At 46.4% G+C, this 20478-nt stretch overlaps 3 protein-coding genes across 3 annotated transcripts; 1 reads left to right on the forward strand and 2 right to left on the reverse strand.

Moving 5' to 3' along the window:
* Positions 1-350: 350 nt before the first annotated feature.
* Positions 351-3730, reverse strand: LOC112879997 (cysteine-rich receptor-like protein kinase 6). The gene is made up of 7 exons (XM_025944437.1): positions 2787-3730; positions 2083-2211; positions 1852-1991; positions 1540-1750; positions 1195-1438; positions 941-1097; positions 351-858 (listed from the first exon to the last, which is right to left on the reverse strand). Exons 1-7 carry the CDS (start codon positions 3691-3693, stop codon positions 592-594), a joined length of 2055 nt encoding a protein of 684 aa, XP_025800222.1. The 5' UTR covers positions 3694-3730; the 3' UTR covers positions 351-591.
* Positions 3731-5672: 1942 nt separating this feature from the next.
* On the reverse strand, positions 5673-8798 carry LOC112879998 (cysteine-rich receptor-like protein kinase 6). The gene is made up of 7 exons (XM_025944438.1): positions 7843-8798; positions 7483-7617; positions 7265-7404; positions 6965-7175; positions 6621-6864; positions 6377-6530; positions 5673-6301 (listed from the first exon to the last, which is right to left on the reverse strand). The coding sequence occupies exons 1-7, from the start codon at positions 8702-8704 to the stop codon at positions 6032-6034; spliced, it is 2016 nt and encodes a 671-aa protein (XP_025800223.1). The 5' UTR covers positions 8705-8798; the 3' UTR covers positions 5673-6031.
* An 8683-nt stretch (positions 8799-17481) lies between these two features.
* LOC112880000 (glucan endo-1,3-beta-glucosidase 13-like) lies at positions 17482-20201 on the forward strand. Its single transcript, XM_025944439.1, has 5 exons — positions 17482-17635; positions 17745-19046; positions 19160-19414; positions 19528-19782; positions 19890-20201. The coding sequence occupies exons 1-5, from the start codon at positions 17557-17559 to the stop codon at positions 19922-19924; spliced, it is 1926 nt and encodes a 641-aa protein (XP_025800224.1). The 5' UTR covers positions 17482-17556; the 3' UTR covers positions 19925-20201.
* Positions 20202-20478: the final 277 nt, after the last annotated feature.

A 20478-nucleotide genomic window follows, 5' to 3' on the forward strand; every position in this document is an offset into this window, starting at 1 on the left:
GGATAGGGTTGTAACGATTTTGGGGGCAACTATCACATGGAGACACAAGTCAGCCTTGCCCCTGGTGCCGTGTCTCAGCAGTCGCGTGGTGGCAACTTCCTGTTCTTAACAGGAATGTGGCACAGATAAATCCGAGCGACGAGTGTGCTGTGTCCTGTTCTCTAAAACGAGAAAAAAAAGGCAACAACAAAGATGCTTAAACTCTTTCGTGCTCGTGGCTTACGCTCGGCCCAATTATCTAGCTAATGGGCTGGGCCTAACCGGGCCTGGTTTTGGCTAGTGAGGTGACTCAAGATTTTTCCTCCCTACAGAAATCCAATCCTCCAAAAAGAAGTTCAGATGTCTTCATGTTGAAACATATCAGGGGCACAATTTTTTAGGAATTGTCGAACTTCTGTTTACTTGTTATTACACTCGCAACTGTCAGGAAAGACTTTCTTTTTCTTCGACCAATTGTCAGGACAGAAAATGATTCTTGCAGATAGCCTCATCTGCATGATCTTTACACGCACACCTCACACGTTCGCAGATCCCCTCCCAGTCTCCCTACGGCCTACGCGATCAACTCAGAATTGTTCTGGACTCCCATGGCTAACCCGTGAGCGACACCGTCGGCGCGGCTGCGTTGGCGCTGTTGCTCCTGGCGAAGAACCCCGGCTTGGACGGGGCCTGGAGGGTGACCGTGTCGCTGCCGAGCATCATCACGACGGCCGACATCACCGGCCGGGCCGCCGGGTCTCCCTGGACGCACAGCAGCCCGACGTGGACGCACCTGTGCACGTCGCCCGCCGGGAAGCTGCCAACCATGCTCGGGTCTACCAACTCCGCCACCGTCCCGGCCTCCCAGTGCTCCCACACCTGCACCATTGCTTGTAACCGTAAGCCAAACTTCACCGCAACATGGGTGACAGTGGTGATCGGACATTCAGACTGAACTTACGGTGGTCAAGAGGTCTCCGGACTGCTGGGGCCTGTAGCCGCCGTCGCTACTGTTCTTCCTCCCCGTGACGATCTCCAGCACCATGACGCCGAAGCTGAACGCGTCCGATTTCACGGAGTAGTTCCCGCGCATCAGGTACTCCGGCGCCATGTACCCACTGAAACGAGGAACCAAACAAAATTTGGATCATTTTTGCCTCAAGGAAATCTGAGCCAGAAGTCCAGAACAGAGTTATTAGTAATTTTGGTACTGACTAGGTGCCGACGACGCGGCTGGTGACGGCCTGCGTCTGGTCTCGGCCGAAGATCCTCGCGAGGCCGAAGTCTGAGATCTTGGGGTTCATGTTCGCGTCTAGCAGGATGTTGCTGGCCTTGAGATCACGGTGCACCACTTTGAGCTGTGAGTCTTCGTGCAGGTACTGCAGGCCCCGAGCGATGCCGTTTATGATCCTGTACCTCTGCCCCCAGTCCAGCTGCTCACGTTTCTCATTCTCAGCGTCTGAATGCATCGACCGTAAAGGAAACACAACAGGCAGTGATCAGTATGATGATCTGAGAATTTGGAGGAGGAATTTGAGTTGAGCATGACTCGGTTGGTACCGAAGAGTACGAGATCGAGGCTTCGGTTGGGGACGAACTCGTAGACGAGCAGCCGTTCTTGCTGCTCCAGGCAGACGCCGATGAGCCTGACGAGGTTCTTGTGCTTCAGCTTGGCCACCAGCGCGAGCTCGTTCTTCAGCTCCTCCGCTCCCTGCGTCGAGCTGTTCGACAGCCGCTTCACCGCTATTTCCTCGCCGTCGGGGAGGACACCCTGAACAAATCGAAACCAAACATTGCACGCTATGATTCAGGAAGTTTTTATTTTCAGTTCAGTTCAGAATCCTCTTGTACGTGTTTGTTCAGTTCAGAAACCTTGTACACAGCACCGAAACCGCCTTCGCCGAGCTTGTTGCTCTCATCGAAATCTCCGGTGGCAGTCCGCAGGGTGGAGACGTCGATCATCATGGAGTCCACCATTTCGATGTCCTCTGCTTCAGTGGAATACATCGGATCTGGTCCGAGTATCAATTGGATAAGTAATTTGTTTTCAGATTCCTCGAACTGTTTAACGCTGTGAAATCAGAGAATTTTGCAGGAATGTACTTTGCTGCTTGGCATGCGCAATTGGTCGGCGTCGCTTCCTGAGACAGAGGAAGGTGACCAGGTTCAGGGCTGCTAGAGTTGGCAGGACAACTGCAAGAACCACCCAGGGCACACGGTGCTTCCGTTCCCCTGGGAACCAAAGAAGGTGTTAGCAAATATCAGGGCAGATATGTGTGTGACAAAGCTTGGTTTCCAACGGAAAGAAATCAAGCACACTTGTTGTGAAGAAAATTTCAAATTGTAAAAATAAATGAAATGCAGTTAGAATAGTTTATTCAAGAAATAAAATATGACTAGCTTTTCATAGATCTACTACTGCATCTTTCCATTTTCGATGTTAACAGACAGAAAAGACAGAAACTATAATCAGAATATATTTTCCATATATATATATGTGTATATATATATACGGTCTGTCCTTTATATGAGCTAGGAAATATGGAGTCCGGTTAATTACTAGAATAAACTTAATATAGGTTCCATTATAAGAAAACATACCAACTGAGTTACGTTCAAAAGTAATTAGACAATGCCTAATTTGAAATTTCCAAGCCACTCATTCATTCAATACCCTCGCATGCGTGCACTAAAAAAAGTTGACCCTCGCATGCGCGCTCCGTCACCGTCAAGCGCGGGGCACCCAAGTGTTGGCTTGTGACGTGTTGGCTATGTCAAACAAAGACCAAACGGACGCTTTCACTCACCTCCTCCGGCTGCCGCCGGCGTCCCAGCCGTCGGCGGCACAGCCGGCGCCAGCGCTCTCGGTCCTGGTGATGCCAGCCGCACCATCGCTGGCCCATTGTAGAAGGGCGTGGTCTCGAAGCGGTAGGTGCAGTCGACCCCAAGCACCCTGCCTCCGATATTGCTCCCGAATCCCCCCAGGAAGGCCGCTACGATCCCGGCGAGGCACTTCCGGCACTGCGCCGCCGTCTGGTCCGGCGTGCACTGCGCCGCGCTGTAAATCTTGGGGAACTCCTGGTCGAAGTCGGTCTCCCCGGTCGCGAACCGCCGCGCGGAGCCTGCGGCGTGCTCGGCGGTGGCGTTCACGAGGGCGGCCCGGAGGGTCTGGAACCGGGCCGGCTCCGACGTGACGTTCGCGTCGTTGAAGGCGCGGTACGTGTTGAGCGCCGGGCCGGTGTCGTCGCCGGGGAGGGTGTGGACGTCGGAGTAGTGCACCGAGCAGGTGTCGTAGTAGATGGTGGCCTCCTTGTTGTAGGGGCACTCGCTGGGCAGGTCCTGGATGGCCTGGGTGAGGCAGCCGAAGCAGTCCGTGGCGTTGATGTCGCCGCGGCAGAGACCCATGGCCCAGAGCTGCTCCGGGATGTCTCCGACGACCACGGTGGCGAAGAGGTCCGGGGAAGAGGAGACGTTCTTGGGAAGGGTGGCGGTGACGAAGTCAAGGTGGGCCTGGTACTTGCTGTTGGCCACGAAGCTGCTGGTACTGTAGCCGCACACTGGCCATGGGTAGCCCGCCGCGCGGGCTACTAGGAGTAGTGCCACGGCGAGGATGGCAGCCACGGGTGGGAAGTGACGACGAGCCATTGTTCGTGGTGGAAACTGGAAAGAAAAAGTTAGGAGGCAGCTTATGTAGGCGAGGGGTAGATTAGCCATCGATCGTCCGAAGCCGCGATGCCGACGACCCACCGACGAAAGCAAGTTGTTTGCTGTCCTCCACGGACGACTGAGCGTCTGAGCGTTTGTTAGTAGACCGGAAATCGAAGTTGGAAAGGTCCAATCGACGCCCCCACTTGAGCTGGCATGCCTATCGGAGGGAGTAGAAAACAGACGCACGCTGCACGCCTGACATAAACTCTGAACTTTGTGAACACTAGTACTACTAGTCCATCGATCACTCCACAGGTAATCAGAATTGCTTATCTTTCACAATTTTTTTTTGTCTATCTATGATATAATAGATCAAACACTTACGATGATCAGAGTCTGTTGGATTAATAACCGGATGTTTGTAATTTCCATAAAAATTTCTAGTATCTATCTATTGTTCTACAGCATCTCATGAGGATTAACGAGGGGTTCTAAAAGGTTATTGGTGCCAGCATCGAGTCCACTGTATAGTAGCAGTACTGGTCATTTGGTAGGTCTCCCCTTGGACTTAGACATCTAGAGAAGCCAACTATAGTGGACTGAAGATGTAGTATTTCCTCTGAATACGAGACCAAGACCGTTGCCTAACTTTTTATATGGAATAGACGACTGTACTACTATGCAGCAGTAAGAAAAGGGAGTGATATTTCGGTGTTACAAAAGGTTTGGAAATTGGAGTTATTATCACTATTATTGTCGCCTGGTGCAGATTCCCTTGTTTTTTTTCTTCATGAGTTGAAAGCTTTTGGAAAGAAGTAGCAAGAAGGTTTGGGTCAAGTCGCCGTTAGCTTGCATTATGAGGATTGCAGAAACTCGCAAGTAGGATCGGGAGGTGCATGTATGAATGCATACTGGGGCACCCTGTAAGCAATGTATCTGCAGAACACAAACAAATGGTGCTGCTGTGCTGGTCGACTTTTTCCACATCCCGGCCGTGCGTGCCACGTTTGTGCTTCTTATCTTGTGGAATGTTTCGGCAAGCAGAACGACATTTCCACGGAGAGAGACCACTTGTTCGTAGCAAATTAGGAGTAATTAAAATCAATATAAAAATAAGGCTTACAGATAATAATTATACTTATCTATTTCACGCCTTCTTTCATCTCTTAAATATTCTAACACATGCTCTAAAATATATATTTATCATTATTTAGTTGTAATAGATTTTATTTTGCATCACACCTCCATGTGTGTTTGATATATATTTGATTGAACTGTTTGTAAATTGATATTTTTATCTCTTCCACCATACATGAATACATGGTGACACATATCATGAATAGTAACTTTATATAAATAATATGTTAATAATGATAAAAATAGTAATTTAGAATTTTATATTGGTGCACTTTAATATTTTATTATAATTATATAGTTTAGATTCAGATTTAAGGGTAACTTTAAATTTTAATAATGATATAATTGGATAATTTATATGCAAATTTAGAGGATTATTTGCATTATTTTTATAATAGTATAGGTGGGTACTTTACATGAAAAATTAGGGGGTTACTTTAGTTTTTTTATAATGGCAGAGGTGGGTAATTTAGATACATGTTTAGGGGTTACTTTAGTCTATTTTTATAATGACAGATGTGGGTAATTTATTAGGAAAGTTAACAGATCCAATGACTACTATGATTAAAGTTGTCAGATTGATGGCCGGATGTTTCTGATTTTTTTAAGCCTCCACGTGAAGCCACCTAGGATCCTAGGTGGACAATCTAAAAAAATTAGAGAAATTTGGGTTTTGATATCCCTGGTTGTTCTCTTTTTCTGAAGACAAGTTCATCTCTATGAATGAGACAGACACTCCAAGTTCAGTACTTACTAGCTAGACCTCTTTCACATGCCAATGTCAATACAATACAAAGAGGTTCTCAATTCAAGAAGATGTCAATTCTGTAAGAACTCATTTGAGAACTCCTGATGCCTGGGTATATATTTGGGGATTTTTTTACTATGCTTCAGAAAGATTTTACAAGTACAGTTTCAGCTCAGTGTTCCCCCTCTGCCTTTGAAGTGGATTTTAAAAGTACAGTTTTAGGTCATTCTTGTTGATCGGCTAGACACTAGAAGGATACTCTTAAGAAGAAACACTTACGTTAAGTCTTGTTACAACTGTGTCATGTGCCTTGATGATGTGGAGGAAATAGATAGTCACACATCATTTTCCGGATGCTCTACAATTACCTCATATTGGTTCAAATGAGCATACAGTGAAATCTACAACTCAATCTCAAATAAATAAACTGAAATGGAAATTCTAAAAATCGTTACTAGCCCATGCAAGCATACAGGTCGATGCTAACAGGTTACTGAAAACTGTTCTGGACTCTCACGGCTAGCCCTGCACTGATGCCGTCGACACGGTCGTGTTGTCAGTGCCGTTGTTCCTGGCGAAGAACGCCGGTTTGGACGGCGCTTGGAGGGTGATCGTGTCGCTGCCAAGCATCATCACGACCGAGGACATCACCGGCCGCGCCGCTGGGTCTCCCTGGACGCACAGCAGCCCAATGTGGATGCACTTCAGCACGTCGCCCACCGGGAAGCTGCCGCTCATACCCGGGTCCACCAACTCCGCCACTGTCCCGGCCTCCCAGTGCTCCCATACCTGCACGGTGGTTTGCAACCTTGAGCCAAACTTCACCAAAACTTGGAGAGACAATGGCGATCAGACTGCACTTACGGTGGTCAAGAGGTGTCCAGACTGCTGGGGTCTGTCGCCGTCGTTACTGTTCTTCCTTCCCGTGACGATCTCCAGCACCATGACCCCGAAGCTGAACGCATCCGACTTCACGGAGTAGTTCCCGCGCATCTGGTACTCCGGCGCCATGTAGCCACTGAAACGAGAAATCAAGCAGAATTCCTATCATTTTTGCCTGTAGGAAAGCTGAACCTGAACGGGTTAACAGAGTGATTTTGGTACTGACTAGGTTCCGACAACACGGTTGGTGACGGCCTGCGTTTGGTCTCGGCCGAAGATCCTGGCGAGGCCGAAGTCCGAAATCTTGGGGTTCATGTTCGCATCCAGCAGGATGTTGCTGGCCTTGAGGTCACGGTGGACAACTTTGAGCTGGGAGTCTTCGTGCAGGTACTGCAGGCCTCGAGCGACGCCGTTTATGATCCTGTACCTCTGCCCCCAGTCCAGCTGCTCACGTTCCTCGTTCTCAGTGTCTGAAATGATCAGGAAGGAAGCAGGGAGTGATCACGGTTCAGTGATGTGATGAGGTAAAAGTTGCAAACGGCGTGCGTTTGAGAGCAGTTCGATCAGTACCGAAGAGGATGAGGTCGAGGCTTCTGTTGGGGAGGAACTCGTAGACTAGCAGCCGCTCCTGCTGCTCCAGGCAGACGCCGACGAGCCTGACAAGGTTCCTGTGCTTCAGCTTGGCCACCAGCGCGAGCTCGTTCTTCAGCTCCTCCACTCCCTGCGTCGAGCTTTTGGACAGCCGCTTCACCGCTATCTCGTCGCCGTCAGGGAGAACACCCTGAACAAATCAAACGAAATGTACTCTGTTAGTCACCGAGCATATTCAGATCAGAAACCATCAAAGACATGCTCGTGCAGGTGCAATGCCTTGTACACCGCTCCAAAGCCGCCTTCTCCGAGCTTGTTGCTCTCGTCGAAATCCCTTGTGGCGGCTCGCAGGGTGGAGACATCGATCATCATCGAGTCCACCGTTTCCATGTCCTCGGCTTCGGCTGAATACATGGGATCTGTTCAAGTAGATTTGGATTGTTTTCAGGTTCAAAGCGACTCAAACTGTCAAAATTTCGGAGTTTTCAAGTGCATACATGACTGCTTCTTCACTTGTTCAATTGGTCGCCGCCGCCTCCAGAAACAGATGCAGGCGACAAGGTTCGAGGCTGCAAGGGTTGGTAACCCAACTGCAAGAACCACGATTGCTACAGTGGAGTACTTTCTTCTTCCTGTGTGGGCAAACATCACGTCAAATTCGTGTCCTGATTTAAACATAGAGAAAATATAACAATCCAATATAGAAGACACAAGGGGCAAATTTTCCCTAGAAAACAAGTTCAATTTTCAGAAAAAACTTGCAACGAATATACAAAAAAAACTTTAGATTGGCCACATCGAAGTACTGACATGTTTGTTGTGTGTCAAACAAAGACGGAACAGAAGCTTTTACTCACCTAATCTGGCGTCCGGCGACGTCCCAACCGTTGGCTGCACAGCCGGCCCCGGCGTCGAAGCCGGCGCTGGTGCCGGAGCCCCTGAGATCGGTGATGCCATCCGCACCATTGCCGGTCCATTGAAGAAGGGCACTGTCTCGTACCGGTACGTGCAGTTGATTGCGAGCACCCTGCCTCCGGCGTAGTTCTGGAAGCCCCCCAGGTTACCCGCCACGATGGTGGCGAGGCACCGCCGGCACTGCGCCGGCGTCCTGTCCGGCCTGCATTGAGCCAGGGTGTACACCTTGGGGAACTCATGGTTGAAGTCGGCCTCCCCAGTCGCGAACAGCCTCGTCGAGTTGTTCGCGGCGTAGGCGACGGTGGCGTTGATGAGGGCGGCCCGGAGGCTAATGAACCGGGCCGGGTCCGACGTGACGATAGCGTTGCTGTTGACGGTGTACGTCTCCGTCGTCGGGCCCGTGTCGTTGCCGGGGAGGGTGCGGACGCCGGAGTAGTGGAGGATGCAGGGGTCGTAGTAGATGGTGCCGTCCTTGTCGTAGGAGCAGTCGTTGGACAGGTCCTTGAAAGCCTGGGTCAGGCAGCTGAAGCAGTCCGTGGCGTTGATGTCGCCGCGGCAGAACCCCATGGCCCGGAGCTGCTGCGGGATGGTGCCGACGACGGCGGTGGCGAAGAGGTCCGGGGACGTGGAGGCGTTCTTGGGCAGGGTGGCGGCAACGGAGTCGAGATGAGCCTGGTACGTGCTGTTAGCCTTGAAGCTGCTGGTCCCGCCGCACACCGGCCAGGGGTAACCTGCGGCGGGGACAGCGAGCAGAGCGGCAGCGGCGGCGAGGATGGCCGCCATGGGAAGGAGGTGGTGAGCCATTGTGTTTGGTATACTCCGGTAGGAGGAGAAAGTTTAAGAGACAGGCTCTGAAGACGAGGGTAAATTAGTCAACGTTGGACACGGCGATGACGATACCCACTAACCACACCAAATGGAAATGCAAGTTGTTTGCTCTCTGCTTTTATCAACAAGGTGCAAAGGGTTAGAAGGTCAAAAGGTGCAAACCAGCTTTCAAAATATTTACACTTTGATGTTATAGTCTATATATAAACAAAAAAAATTGTATATAAATCTCCGTCTTATATTTATGGATGGATTCTTGTATACTATTATAGAAAATATATTGTTCAACGAAATTAAAGTTTGGATTTGACATATTTAGTAAATTGACCCAGTTAAAACATTACACAATAGCACCTGATTTCTACTTTAAGCACTAAATGATGGTGGCTCATGATTATCCTAGGTGCACATAATCTTTAGTGGTCTTTACTTTGCAATGATCCAAGGCCGGTAGTTTGATTTTTCGCATGACACAATAATATATTCCTTCTATGATATGCACGGTGCAGTGTTTCACTATATAAGTTCGTCTACATATAAGTTAGTTTATAGTGCACATGTTTACTTAATTAAGAAACTTTTCAATGCTTTATACGTTTATATTATTTCAAAAGTTAGGAAACCCATCCTCGGTCGGTTAGTGCCACTTTTGAGTTAGGATGGAGGGTGTTAGCCTGATATTTTGTCGAGCTTCTTATGTATTTATTTGAAGTGAAACTTCAGATATATGAAAACTTCCTATTTTTACCAAATTTTGCTTCCATGCGCCAGTCACAAGATCCAAGTTGGACCCTCGGTTTGTAGACCAAGTTAAAATGATTTAAATATTACTCCCTATGTCCTAGAATATATTATTTTTAGATTTTTTTTCTCCAAGTCAAACCTTTTAAACTTTGACTATAGATGGTAAAAAACCATAAATATTGACAACATGAAAATAATATTAGTATGTTCATAATGAAATCAACTATCATAACATGTAACATATTCTATTTAACAGTAATTATTTTTGAAGATATTATTGGTCAAAGATGAAAATATTTGACTTTGACCAAGTCTAAAAATTTCTATATTTTGGGATAGAGTTAGTATATTCAATTTAAATTATAGAAAACAAATTATCCATCTAAATGCTCTCGGCAACAACGTAACTTCCAGCCAAGATTTCTTAGAGCTGTAAATAGTATCCTGCTCCAAAAGTCTAATCCACAAATTTCTTGAAGAAAAGCTGGAGCTCTGCCAAATACTACAACCAAATACCCTTAACTTCTCTCACACTCCAAGAACTTCTTAAGAGTACTGCCATACACTCGTGACGACCACCAACAGTTCCATCCAGCTTTTGCCGTGGAAATCACGCACGCGTTTTCAATCACGGAAAGGTCATTGACCAGACCTCTTCGGTCAGTGTTGGCCGCAACCAGCGACTGGAGTCTGGATCGATGGAGTGAGGCAGCTCATTGGCCTGACGACTGACGTACTGTGCGTCCGTGCCATTCGCGTCAACTAACATCACCAAGATATATAGCTCCATCCGGCTGTATGAATTTGAGCCAGTCCAAATCAGACCAGCTGTGGGTGGAGCAGCAGCTCCGACCTTTTCGAGTCAACCACGGGAGAGAGAGGAACTCCAAACTCGAAAATGATGGATTGGACACATTAGGTCTAGATGAACCAAATTGTTGTGGAAAAAAGTAGCATCGCTATATTCCATGATCTCATAGATAGCGTGACAACTACATTAGGTACTGGCGTATTTGCATCGCAAGGACTGACCATTGATCGAGCCGGGGCAGGGTCGGGGGCGTCTGTTCCTCGTACATGTGACTAACCACCGTATCATCGCACATGTCCATTAAAGATAATAATATTTTAGAATAATAAAATATTTTAAAATAAGATAAAAAATATTTTGGAACATTGTTATCTCCGACCTTTTATTTTGTTCTGGAATATTATTATCTCCAGCGGACATATACGATAATAGGGCGGCTAGTCCCACGTGCTACCAAATGGACATCTCGGGCAGGGTCACCACTTGTTCCATATGTCACATGCTCTGTTAATCCAATATATACGTCATCCTAGATTCACATCGGTAACACTTTTGTAATTTTTACTATAGTTTTAAATGATGAGATTGATTTAATTCTGACTATAGGGCCACTTTAAGTTAATGTCTTTAGATCTAAACATATTTAAATGATAAGAAGATTACCGGCAAAAAAAATAATAAGATTGGTTCTTTATAAATTATTGATTGGATTTGTTGCGATATAATAATAGGCCCATAGGTCTTGTGTGGACACTTATCCCTACTACAGGTGTTAAAGGCCCATAACAGATGCATCCCAAGGAGGAGGAGCCAGCAATTAGGGTGTTATGTACTAGTTTTTCGTACCATATATTGCCTGTTAATGTAAGAATGGCCCCTCCACCTTAATGAAGGAAGGGGTTCCCAAGTTGGAGTATCCATAAATTAATAAAATGAGACGCATTGGATTACTTGTCCTTGTGTTTTTCTTAATCTTTATTTGGTGTGGTAATGCGATTCCAAAATAAGATGTTTTAATTGCTTCTGTGAGTAACATGTCTAGGATTTTCCACTCTTTTTGCAAACTAGTTATTTTTTAATTCAAATTAACCATCCAAGTATCCAATTGACACTGGTACAGGACACCACATCCATCTTTAACATTTATCCCGGATACAGTTGGATACAGTTGGGTCCAGGACTAATCTAGGCATTAGTTCTGGGTCTAACGGTTAGGAGGTAGAGGAGTCCTTTAGTTCCGGTTGGAGCTACCAACTGGAACTAGACTTTTAGTCCCGGTTAGTTGCTCCAACCCAGACTCGGACTAAAGATAGACCATTTAATCTTGGTTGGTGCAACTGGAATCAAAAGGACCTCTCCTGGTTGGCAGCACCAACCGGGAGTAAAGATCCTCCACGGGTTAGTTTAAAAGTAAAGTATTCCAATTAGGATGGTAAGAAAGCTCTACACGAGGCAAGACATCTCGGGTTCAAATCTCGCAGGATCTTTAGTCCCGGATTCGTAGTCCCGGTTGCTACAACCGGGACTAAAGAGGGTTCCAAACCGGTTTACTAGCGTGAGTCATCCAATCTAACGCTAGGATGTTTTATGATCTAGTTCCTGTAAGGATTTGAATTTCTAATCCCTTGGTTTTTTTTAACATGCCATGCTGTCATCGTTCGGTACTCATCAGCAATCGAAGTGTGAACCTATATCCTTCCACTATTGACGTTTGCTAAGTCTTCCTATGCACTTGAACAAATTAAAACCATGGTCCTTGGCATGTACTGAAGCCAACTCTAGTGGACTACTTACCTAGACTTTTCTCTGAATGAGACTATTGCCCAATCCACCATATATATCTTTGAAGCTATTGTCATTATCAATCAGCACTTGGTGCTGCTTCTCTTTTCCACAAGACTTGAAAAGTTTTGGAAAGAAGTAGCAAGAAACAAAATTGTTTTGAGTCAAGTCGTCGTTGGCATCTCGACATGGGGAGGACCGCAGCAGGAAGTGCGCAGTGGCACGTATGAATGCATACGGGCACTTGTTGCAACTTGCTAGCAGTGCATCTATAGAACACCCAAGGACTGGTTGGTGCTTGGTCTCACGATTTTGTACGTGCGTCCCTAGTGCTTGTGCTTCTTAATTATCTTGTGGAAATAATGTGCCATCATAGACCGAGCCACTAGTTGGCGACGAAGTTTGGCAAGGAAAATGGAATTTCCATCAAGATACATGCAGCATGTGTGTTATCATGTATACATGTACACAGGAAGCGATGAGAATATCGATTTTCATTTGAACGCATAACTCAAACTAGGTGTTTAAATAAATATGTCAGACACATATGGAGATGCAAAGTGCAAAAAAAGCTACGACTTGAGACGAAATTGCTAAATTAAATCTATCAACCGGGACAATTGTTCAATCAGAATTTGAATGTGATTAACGGTTTAAGAATTACAATTTTTAAATTTTTTAAATTGCTTGCACATGCCACTGCTCGAGGGTGGATAGTAAATTTAGGCTGCCATGCAACAAGGCAAACGCACGGCCGGACGTATGAAAATCATTACCTTTAAGATTACTAACCACATCTAGATCGTGATCATCACTTCGGTTTCGCATGCCGTGTACGCGCATATAGTCCATCATGGAAAGGTTAGTTTTGGCCACAACCACATCAAACTCGATCAAATCAGTAGTTCGGACCAGCCGTGGGAAAAAGCTGCAAGTATAAATGAGTTTATTAGAATAATTGAGGGTCATCGGCATGTACGCAGGCCTCAACTCGATGATGCGTCAACTCAATGAATGTCTTGAAAGCTTCTAAATTGCGAAACATAGTACATGACGCTTATGTATATGTATGTACACTCACCCCTTATAAATGCACATATGTAATCCTACTCTTATGAGCACCTCCAAGAGACTGAATCGGCTGATCCTCGAGATTGATGAAGTCATCATATACGTCTCGCTGTCGACAGGCATATCGTTCACTATTGAAAGAATAACGCCAGTCAAATTCTGAAATAAATCCAGAAGGTAACTCTTGCCTAACCTTGTCATACATTAAATATGCAATGTGAGGATTGTGGTACATTAGTAATTATTGGAACTATTATCTTTATTCACTTGGCCTATGTCTACAAATTTCTTCTTCCCACTTGAGCTGACGAACATTGGAAAGGAGCAGCAGGAAACAGTAAAGCAGTGGAGTCAAGGCATTGGCTTTATACAAGATGAGGAGGACTGAAGCTGCAGGGTGTGGAGAAAACTGCGGTATGTAGTTGTAGCATGTATATATGAATGCACGTGAGGATGGGCAATTGTTTTGAGTATAAGCAGGAGTGTCTTAAATATTGACCTGTTGCCGTTTTTAAGGGGTTATTAATTATATTCATGCCACTACAACTTTACGGGTTTTCAAATATCCCGCTACAAAATACCATTATAATTATCAAAACCTTGTTGACATGCTAAACCATTTTTTAGCTAATAAAGAGAGAGCTTGTATTAATTGCTCATAATGTGATTACAATCCTAAGCAACAAGATGCTCAACACATGTCGGTGAGCGATCACGCCTTACTGCACTATATGGTACTCCCTCTGTCTCAAAATATTTGTCGCCGTTGACTTTTTCTTACAATTTTGACCATTCATCTTATTCAAAAAATTATGTAAATACCATCTACTGTTTGTGATATGCTTTACTATTATAAGTATTTTAAGCATAACTTAACTTTTTGTATGTTTGCAATAAATTTTTGAATAAGACGAATGGTCAAAGTTGTAAGAAAAAATCAACGGCGACAAGTATTTTAAGACGGAGGGAGTACAAACGTTTTGCTCAACATGTCAGCGAGCGTTCACCATTAGGCCATTCTCAGTGGATGAGAATAACCATTTCGTGTGGTAGGGCGCATGACCTAGCAGGTCGCAGTTGACTCGGCTTTCGTCCGTCTCTCAGACACGGGCAGATCAACTTGTTCACCGTTCTCCATGCACGCAGTGCCTCGCCTCGACCATGAGCTGCGGTATGTAGTTGTAGCATGTATATATGAATGCAAGAAACAAAATTGTTTGAGTCAAGTCGTCGTAAGTATCTCGACATGGGGAGGACCGCAGCAGGAAGTGTGCCGTGGCACTATGAATGCATACGGGCACTTGTTGCAACTTGCAAGCAGTGCATCTGTAGAACACCCAAGGACTGGTTGGTGCTTGGTCTCACGATTTTGTACGTGCGTCCCTAGTGCTTGTGCTTCTTAATTATCTTGTGGAAATAATGTGCCATCATAGACCGAGCCACTAGTTGGCGACGAAGTTTGGCAAGGAAAATGGAATTTCCATCAAGATACATGCAGCATGTGTGTTATCATGTATACATGTACACAGGAAGTGATGAGAATATCAATTTTCATTTAAACGCATAACTCAAACTAGGTGTTTAAATAAATATATGTCGGACACATATGGAGATGCAAAGTGCAAAAAAAAGCTACGACTTGAGGCGAAATTGCTAAATTAAATCTATCAACCGGGACAAAGATAAGTATGTAATTATTATTGGATTAGAATATTGAAAAAAGTCCAATTTACACCTTAAACTATTATAAAATTTTGATTTTCAAACTTTAATAGAAAATAGGATAAAGGAAGTCATCCAACTGTTGAAACCGTATAAATTTAGCCCTTTGAATGGTTTTAAAGTTTTTTCATTTTGTTAAAAATAATAAAAAATTAAGTTTGAACTAAAAAATTCATAAGTAATTCATTTCAAATCAAAAATATGAAGCTGGTACTAATATTTTTTTAAAAAAATTAGCCTATCTATTGTTACTCTACTTGTTAGTTATTCAAATTTAATTTTTGCATATTCTTACTTTTTTTTTCTTATTTTTTTCTTATAGTTATGTCTATTATTTTAAAATAAATAAGATTCAAGTAGAGAAATAACATATAGACTGCACTTTTAGAAAAAAAATGGTATTAGTTTCATATTTTTCTAATATAAAATAAATTAATTTTGATTTTTCATATCTAACCAGAATTTTTTTATTTTTTAAAAATGCAAAACCATCTAGAGGGCTAAACTTGTCCAATTTTAACAGTTGGATAATCCTTATTATCTGATTTCATAGTTAAAGGTTGGAAACGAGATTTTTATGATAATTGGATGTAAACTGGATTTTTCCCTAGAATATTTAACAAATGAGAGGGAGAATTTATGGCCGGCCGTAAATTAGACTGATCGTACAGCCACCCAGTTTTACAGAGATGTGTGCATGCAGTGGGTGTGTGCATGCATGTGAGGGGTATGGAGAGGAGGAAAAAAAGACAAATAATGTAAGCGCATGCATGCATATAATTTTAAAATAAATAGATCGTAGTTTCAAAATCGAGCATTGAAATCAAAATCCGATTACGCTGTTATGTTTGTTTCGATAAAAGCTTCAAAATAAGATCTCACGCCATTATATTTCAATGATACATTTTTTGAGATAAAATACCTTTTAGTATATTCTAATTTGGTTATGATGTTTGCAAAAATTGTTTATGGATTTACAGAATGCTGCTTCACATGCTTGAGTTCAGTTAAGTGGATATGCTGTTCATGTTGTGAAGTTAGATTGTTTGGTGTTATTGGTGGATGAGGGTAAATAACTTTGTTGGGTATGTATATTGCATGATTAATAATAGGTAATTTTAGCAGATCAGTTGAGCATTTTAACTAATTTATTTTGGTATTTTTATTATAAAAAGCAATTTATGTATTTTTGAAAAATATTGTTGAAACATATACAAATACAATTGTGCAATCAGAATTTGAATTTGATGAACGGTTTAAGAATTACAATTTTTTAAATTTTAAAATTGCTTGCACGTGCCACTGCTCGAGGGTGGATAGTAAATTTATGCTGCCGTGCTAGGCTGTATAAAAATCATTACCTTTAAAATTACTAACCACATCTAGGTCGTGATCATCACTTCGGTTTCGTTTGCCGTGCAAATTATGTACGCGCATATAGTCCATCATGGAAAGGTTAGTTTTGGCCACAACCACGTCAAACTCGATCAAATCAGTAGTTCGGACCAGCCGTGGGAAAAAGCTGCAAGTATAAATGAGTTTATTAGAATAATTGAGAGTCGTCGGCATGTACGCAGGCGTCAACTCGATGATGCGTCAACTCAATGAATGTCTTGAAAGCTTCTAAATTGCGAAATATAGTATATGCGTAGGCGCTCATGTATATGTACGTACACTCACCCCTGTATAAATGCACGTACGTAATCCTACTCTTATGAGTACCTCCAAGAGACTGAATCGGCTGAACCTCGAGATTGATGAAGTCATCGTATACGTCTCGCTGTTGACAGGCGTATCGTCCACTATTGAAAGAATAACGCCAGCCAAATTCTAAAATAAATTCAGAAATCTGAAAAGCTTCTGAAGGTGACTCTTGCCTAACCTTGTCATACATTAAGTATACAATGTGAGGATTGTGGTACAGGAGTATTATTAGAACTATTATCTTTATTCACTTGGCCTACGTCTACAGATTTCTTCTTCCCACTTGAGCTGACGAACATTGGAAGTCATTGGCTTTATCCAAGATGAGGAGGACTGAAGCTGCAGGGTGTGGAAAAAACTGCGGTATGTAGTTATAGCATGTATATATGAATGCACGCGAGGACGGGCAATTGTTTGAGTATAAGCAGGAGTGTCTTAAATATTGATCTGTTGCCTTTTTTAAGGGGTTATTAATTATATTCATGCCACTGCAACTTTACGGGTTTTCAAATATCCCGCTACAAAACACCATTATAATTATCAAAACTTTGTTGACATGCTAAACCATTTTTTAGCTAATAATGCGAGAGCTCGTATTAATTGCTTATAATGTGATTACAATCCTGAGCAACAAGATGCTCAACACATGTCGGCGAGCGATCACGCCTTACTGCACTATATGGTACAAACATTTTGCTCAACATGTCAGCGAGCGTTCACCGTTAGGCCATTCTCAGTGGATGAGAATAACCATTTCGTGTGGTAGGGCGCATGACCTAGCAGGTCGCAGTTGACTCGGCTTTCGTCCCTGTCTCTCAGACACGGGCAGATCAACTTGTTCACCGTTCTCCATGCACCCAGTGCCTCGCCTCGACCTTGAGCTCGATGCCGCTGCCGGCTATAAATTTGCACGAACCCTGTGGCTCATCCCGCACTCAACCTTCATCATCTTCCTCTGCCCGCCCGAGTTGCCTTGCCACCGCAGGACGGCAGCATGGCTCTCACCCGCCTCATCGTCGTCGTCCTCCTCGGCGCCGCATTGCCTCTGCTCTTCTTCTTCTTCTCACGTGCAGGTAAGAATAATCGTGCAGCATCGCACAGAAACACTTCGGTTTTGGGAAAAATGATCGGTGCGGTTTCAGATTGTGTCAGTGCTGACAATTGGTATGTTGTGCATTGCAGAGGCGGGTGCGCTGGGCGTCAGCTACGGGAGGGTGGCGAACGACCTGCCGGACCCGGCGTCGGTGGTGAACCTGCTCAAGCAGAACGGCATCACCATGGTCAGGATCTACGACGCCAACCAGAAGGTGCTGACGTCGCTGGCCAACACCGGCATCAAGGTGATGGTGATGGTGCCCAACGAGAACGTGGCCGCCGTGGCCTCGGACCCGTCCAACGCGCTCCAGTGGGTGCGGGACAACGTGGCGGCGTACTACCCTGCCACGCAGATCCACGCCGTGGCCGTGGGCAACGAGGTGTTCGACATGAGGCCGGACCTCAACTCGGACCTCGTCCCGGCCATGACCAACGTGCAGGCGGCGCTGGCGCAGCTGAACCTGGCCGACAACGTGAAGGTGACCACGCCGGTCGCGTTCGACGCGCTGGCGGAGTCCTGGCCGCCGTCGGCGGGCAGGTTCAAGGACAGCATCGCGCAGCCGGTGATGAAGCCCATGCTCGACCTCCTCCAGCGGACGGGCTCCTACCTCTCCGTCAATTACTACCCGTACCTGACGTACATGGCTCAGCCAAACGCGTTCACCCTCGACTACGTCCTGGCCAACTCCAACCCCGGCGCGGTCGACCCGGACACCAAGCTCACATACCACAACCTCCTGGACGCCCAGCGCGACGCCACGTACTACGCCATGGACAAGCTGGGGTTCGCTAGTTTGGCCGTCGCCCACACGGAGCACGGGGCGCCGTCAGGTGGAGGGCTCCATCACGCCCAAGGCGGCAGGAGGCTTCTACAGGCCGGGAACGGGGGCGCGGTGGCCTCGGTAGCCAACGCGCAGGCGTACATCAACAACCTCATGAACCGCGTGCTGGCCGGCAACAGGGGCACCCCGCACCGGCCGGACGCCGACATGGACGTGTACATCTTCGCCCTGTTCAACGAGAACCAGAAGGGCACCGGGGTCGACGACGTCGAGCAGCACTTCGGCCTGTTCTACCCCAACATGCAGAAGGTGTACGAGTTCGACTTCCGCCGCCCCACCGGCGGCGGGGCGCCTGTGCAGCCGGCGACGCCCAGCTGGTGCGTGGCGAACGCGGGCGTCGGGGACGCGCGGCTGCAGGGGGCGCTGGACTACGCGTGCGGCCACGGCGCGGACTGCAGCGCCATCCAGCCCGGCGGGTCGTGCTTCCTGCCGGACACCAAGGCCGCGCACGCTTCGTACGCGTTCAACAGCTACTACCAGAGCATGAACCGCGCCGCCGGGGCGTGCGATTTCAACGGCGCGGCCTCCATCGTCTACCAGCAACCCAGTGAGTAGCAAAAGCTTTCGTCATCCATCACGCCTAGAGAGCTTGGATAGGCAACCCCCTTGTCCCCATCTCATGAGGTGTGCTTGTTCCATTGTTCGCCGAGATATATGTAGCCATGTGCGCCGCGACGGCGAGCTGGTGCGTGGCGAACGCGGGCGTCGGCGACGCGCGGCTGCAGACGGCGCTGGACTACGCGTGCGGGAACGGCGCCGACTGCAGCGCCATCCAGCCCGGCGGGTCGTGCTTCCAGCCGGACACCAAGGCCGCGCACGCCTCCTACGCGTTCAACAGCTACTATCAGAGCAAGCACCGGGCGGCCGTGGCGTGCGATTTCAACGGCGCGGCCTCCATCGTCTACCAGCAACCCAGTGAGTAGCGAAAGCTTTCGTCATCCATCACGCCTAGAGAGCTTGGATAGGCAACCCCCTTGTCCCCATCTCATGAGGTGTGCTTGTTCCATTGTTCGCCGAGATATATGTAGCCATGTGCGCCGCGACGGCGAGCTGGTGCGTGGCGAACGCGGGCGTCGGCGACGCGCGGCTGCAGACGGCGCTGGACTACGCGTGCGGGAACGGCGCCGACTGCAGCGCCATCCAGCCCGGCGGCGCGTGCTTCCAGCCGGACACCAAGGCCTCGCACGCCTCCTACGCGTTCAACAGCTACTATCAGAGCAAGCACCGGGCGGCCGTGGCGTGCGACTTCTCCGGCGCCGGCTCCGTCGTCTACCAGCAACCCAGTGAGTTCATCTCGCTGCTTCCGGCAACCTACTCCTGTCGTTGCCGCCCCTACGCTCTCTCTCAGATCTCTAATCTAACCTGTTCTTGCTCCATTGTTTTCCTGCAGAGGTCGGGAACTGTGTGCTCCCGTCGAACGGCTGATCGATCAACGCTGCAGAAACATCAATGCAACAGCGAGGTCCGAACTGAAGGCCATGATGCTACCTAGATATATATCGGGAAACATTCGTATCATTCTGTAAGGCGAACTAGACAATAAAAAACCGGGACCTGCAAATCGACCCGGGGTATGTGTGTGTGTCCAACAGCAGTAGGCCATGCCATTGCTGAACTTCACCGCTAATAAGACAGTGCGACGGCGTTCAGTTACTTTGTTATCCCCTGGATCCTACTTTTGCTTCTGAATAGTGACGACATACAAGTACAGAACAAGCCAGAACTGGCCACTCGCAGCAAAGACACGGCCCTGTGCACTGCTTATATAGTTTTAATCTTTCCTATGCGGAATCTTGGTATATATTACTATTAGTAAATAAATATTCCTTCAAAGCTCCACATTAATCATCGTAAGACGCGCTAGAACAAAATCATAAGAACGCCTAACAAACATTAAAGAAAACATCATGCCATAAATTCTTAGAGGACTACAATCATATTGGACAATAGTCACTCAGTATATTCTGCTTTACAATAAT

This window comes from Panicum hallii, chromosome 2 (assembly GCF_002211085.1).
Source record: "Panicum hallii strain FIL2 chromosome 2, PHallii_v3.1, whole genome shotgun sequence".
Classification (NCBI taxonomy): Eukaryota; Viridiplantae; Streptophyta; class Magnoliopsida; order Poales; family Poaceae; genus Panicum; species Panicum hallii.

What these genes read in the sequence shown, in the direction of transcription:
- LOC112879997 (XM_025944437.1), bottom strand. Translation starts at nt 3,693, where the DNA reads ATGGCTAATCTACCCCTCGCCTACATAAGCTGCCTCCTAACTTTTTCT. An exon ending in CCTCGATCTCGTACTCTTCG is followed by an intron (nt 1,439 to 1,539) that starts GTACCAACCGAG and finishes CGATGCATTCAG; the next exon opens with ACGCTGAGAATGAGAAACGT. An exon ending in AGCCGCGTCGTCGGCACCTA is followed by an intron (nt 1,098 to 1,194) that starts GTCAGTACCAAA and finishes TCCTCGTTTCAG; the next exon opens with TGGGTACATGGCGCCGGAGT.
- LOC112879998 (XM_025944438.1), bottom strand. Translation starts at nt 8,704, where the DNA reads ATGGCTCACCACCTCCTTCCCATGGCGGCCATCCTCGCCGCCGCTGCC. An exon ending in CCTCGACCTCATCCTCTTCG is followed by an intron (nt 6,865 to 6,964) that starts GTACTGATCGAA and finishes TGATCATTTCAG; the next exon opens with ACACTGAGAACGAGGAACGT. An exon ending in CTGGACACCTCTTGACCACC is followed by an intron (nt 6,302 to 6,376) that starts GTAAGTGCAGTC and finishes ACCACCGTGCAG; the next exon opens with GTATGGGAGCACTGGGAGGC.
- LOC112880000 (XM_025944439.1), top strand. Translation starts at nt 17,557, where the DNA reads ATGGCTCTCACCCGCCTCATCGTCGTCGTCCTCCTCGGCGCCGCATTG. An exon ending in CATCGTCTACCAGCAACCCA is followed by an intron (nt 19,047 to 19,159) that starts GTGAGTAGCAAA and finishes AGATATATGTAG; the next exon opens with CCATGTGCGCCGCGACGGCG. An exon ending in CATCGTCTACCAGCAACCCA is followed by an intron (nt 19,415 to 19,527) that starts GTGAGTAGCGAA and finishes AGATATATGTAG; the next exon opens with CCATGTGCGCCGCGACGGCG.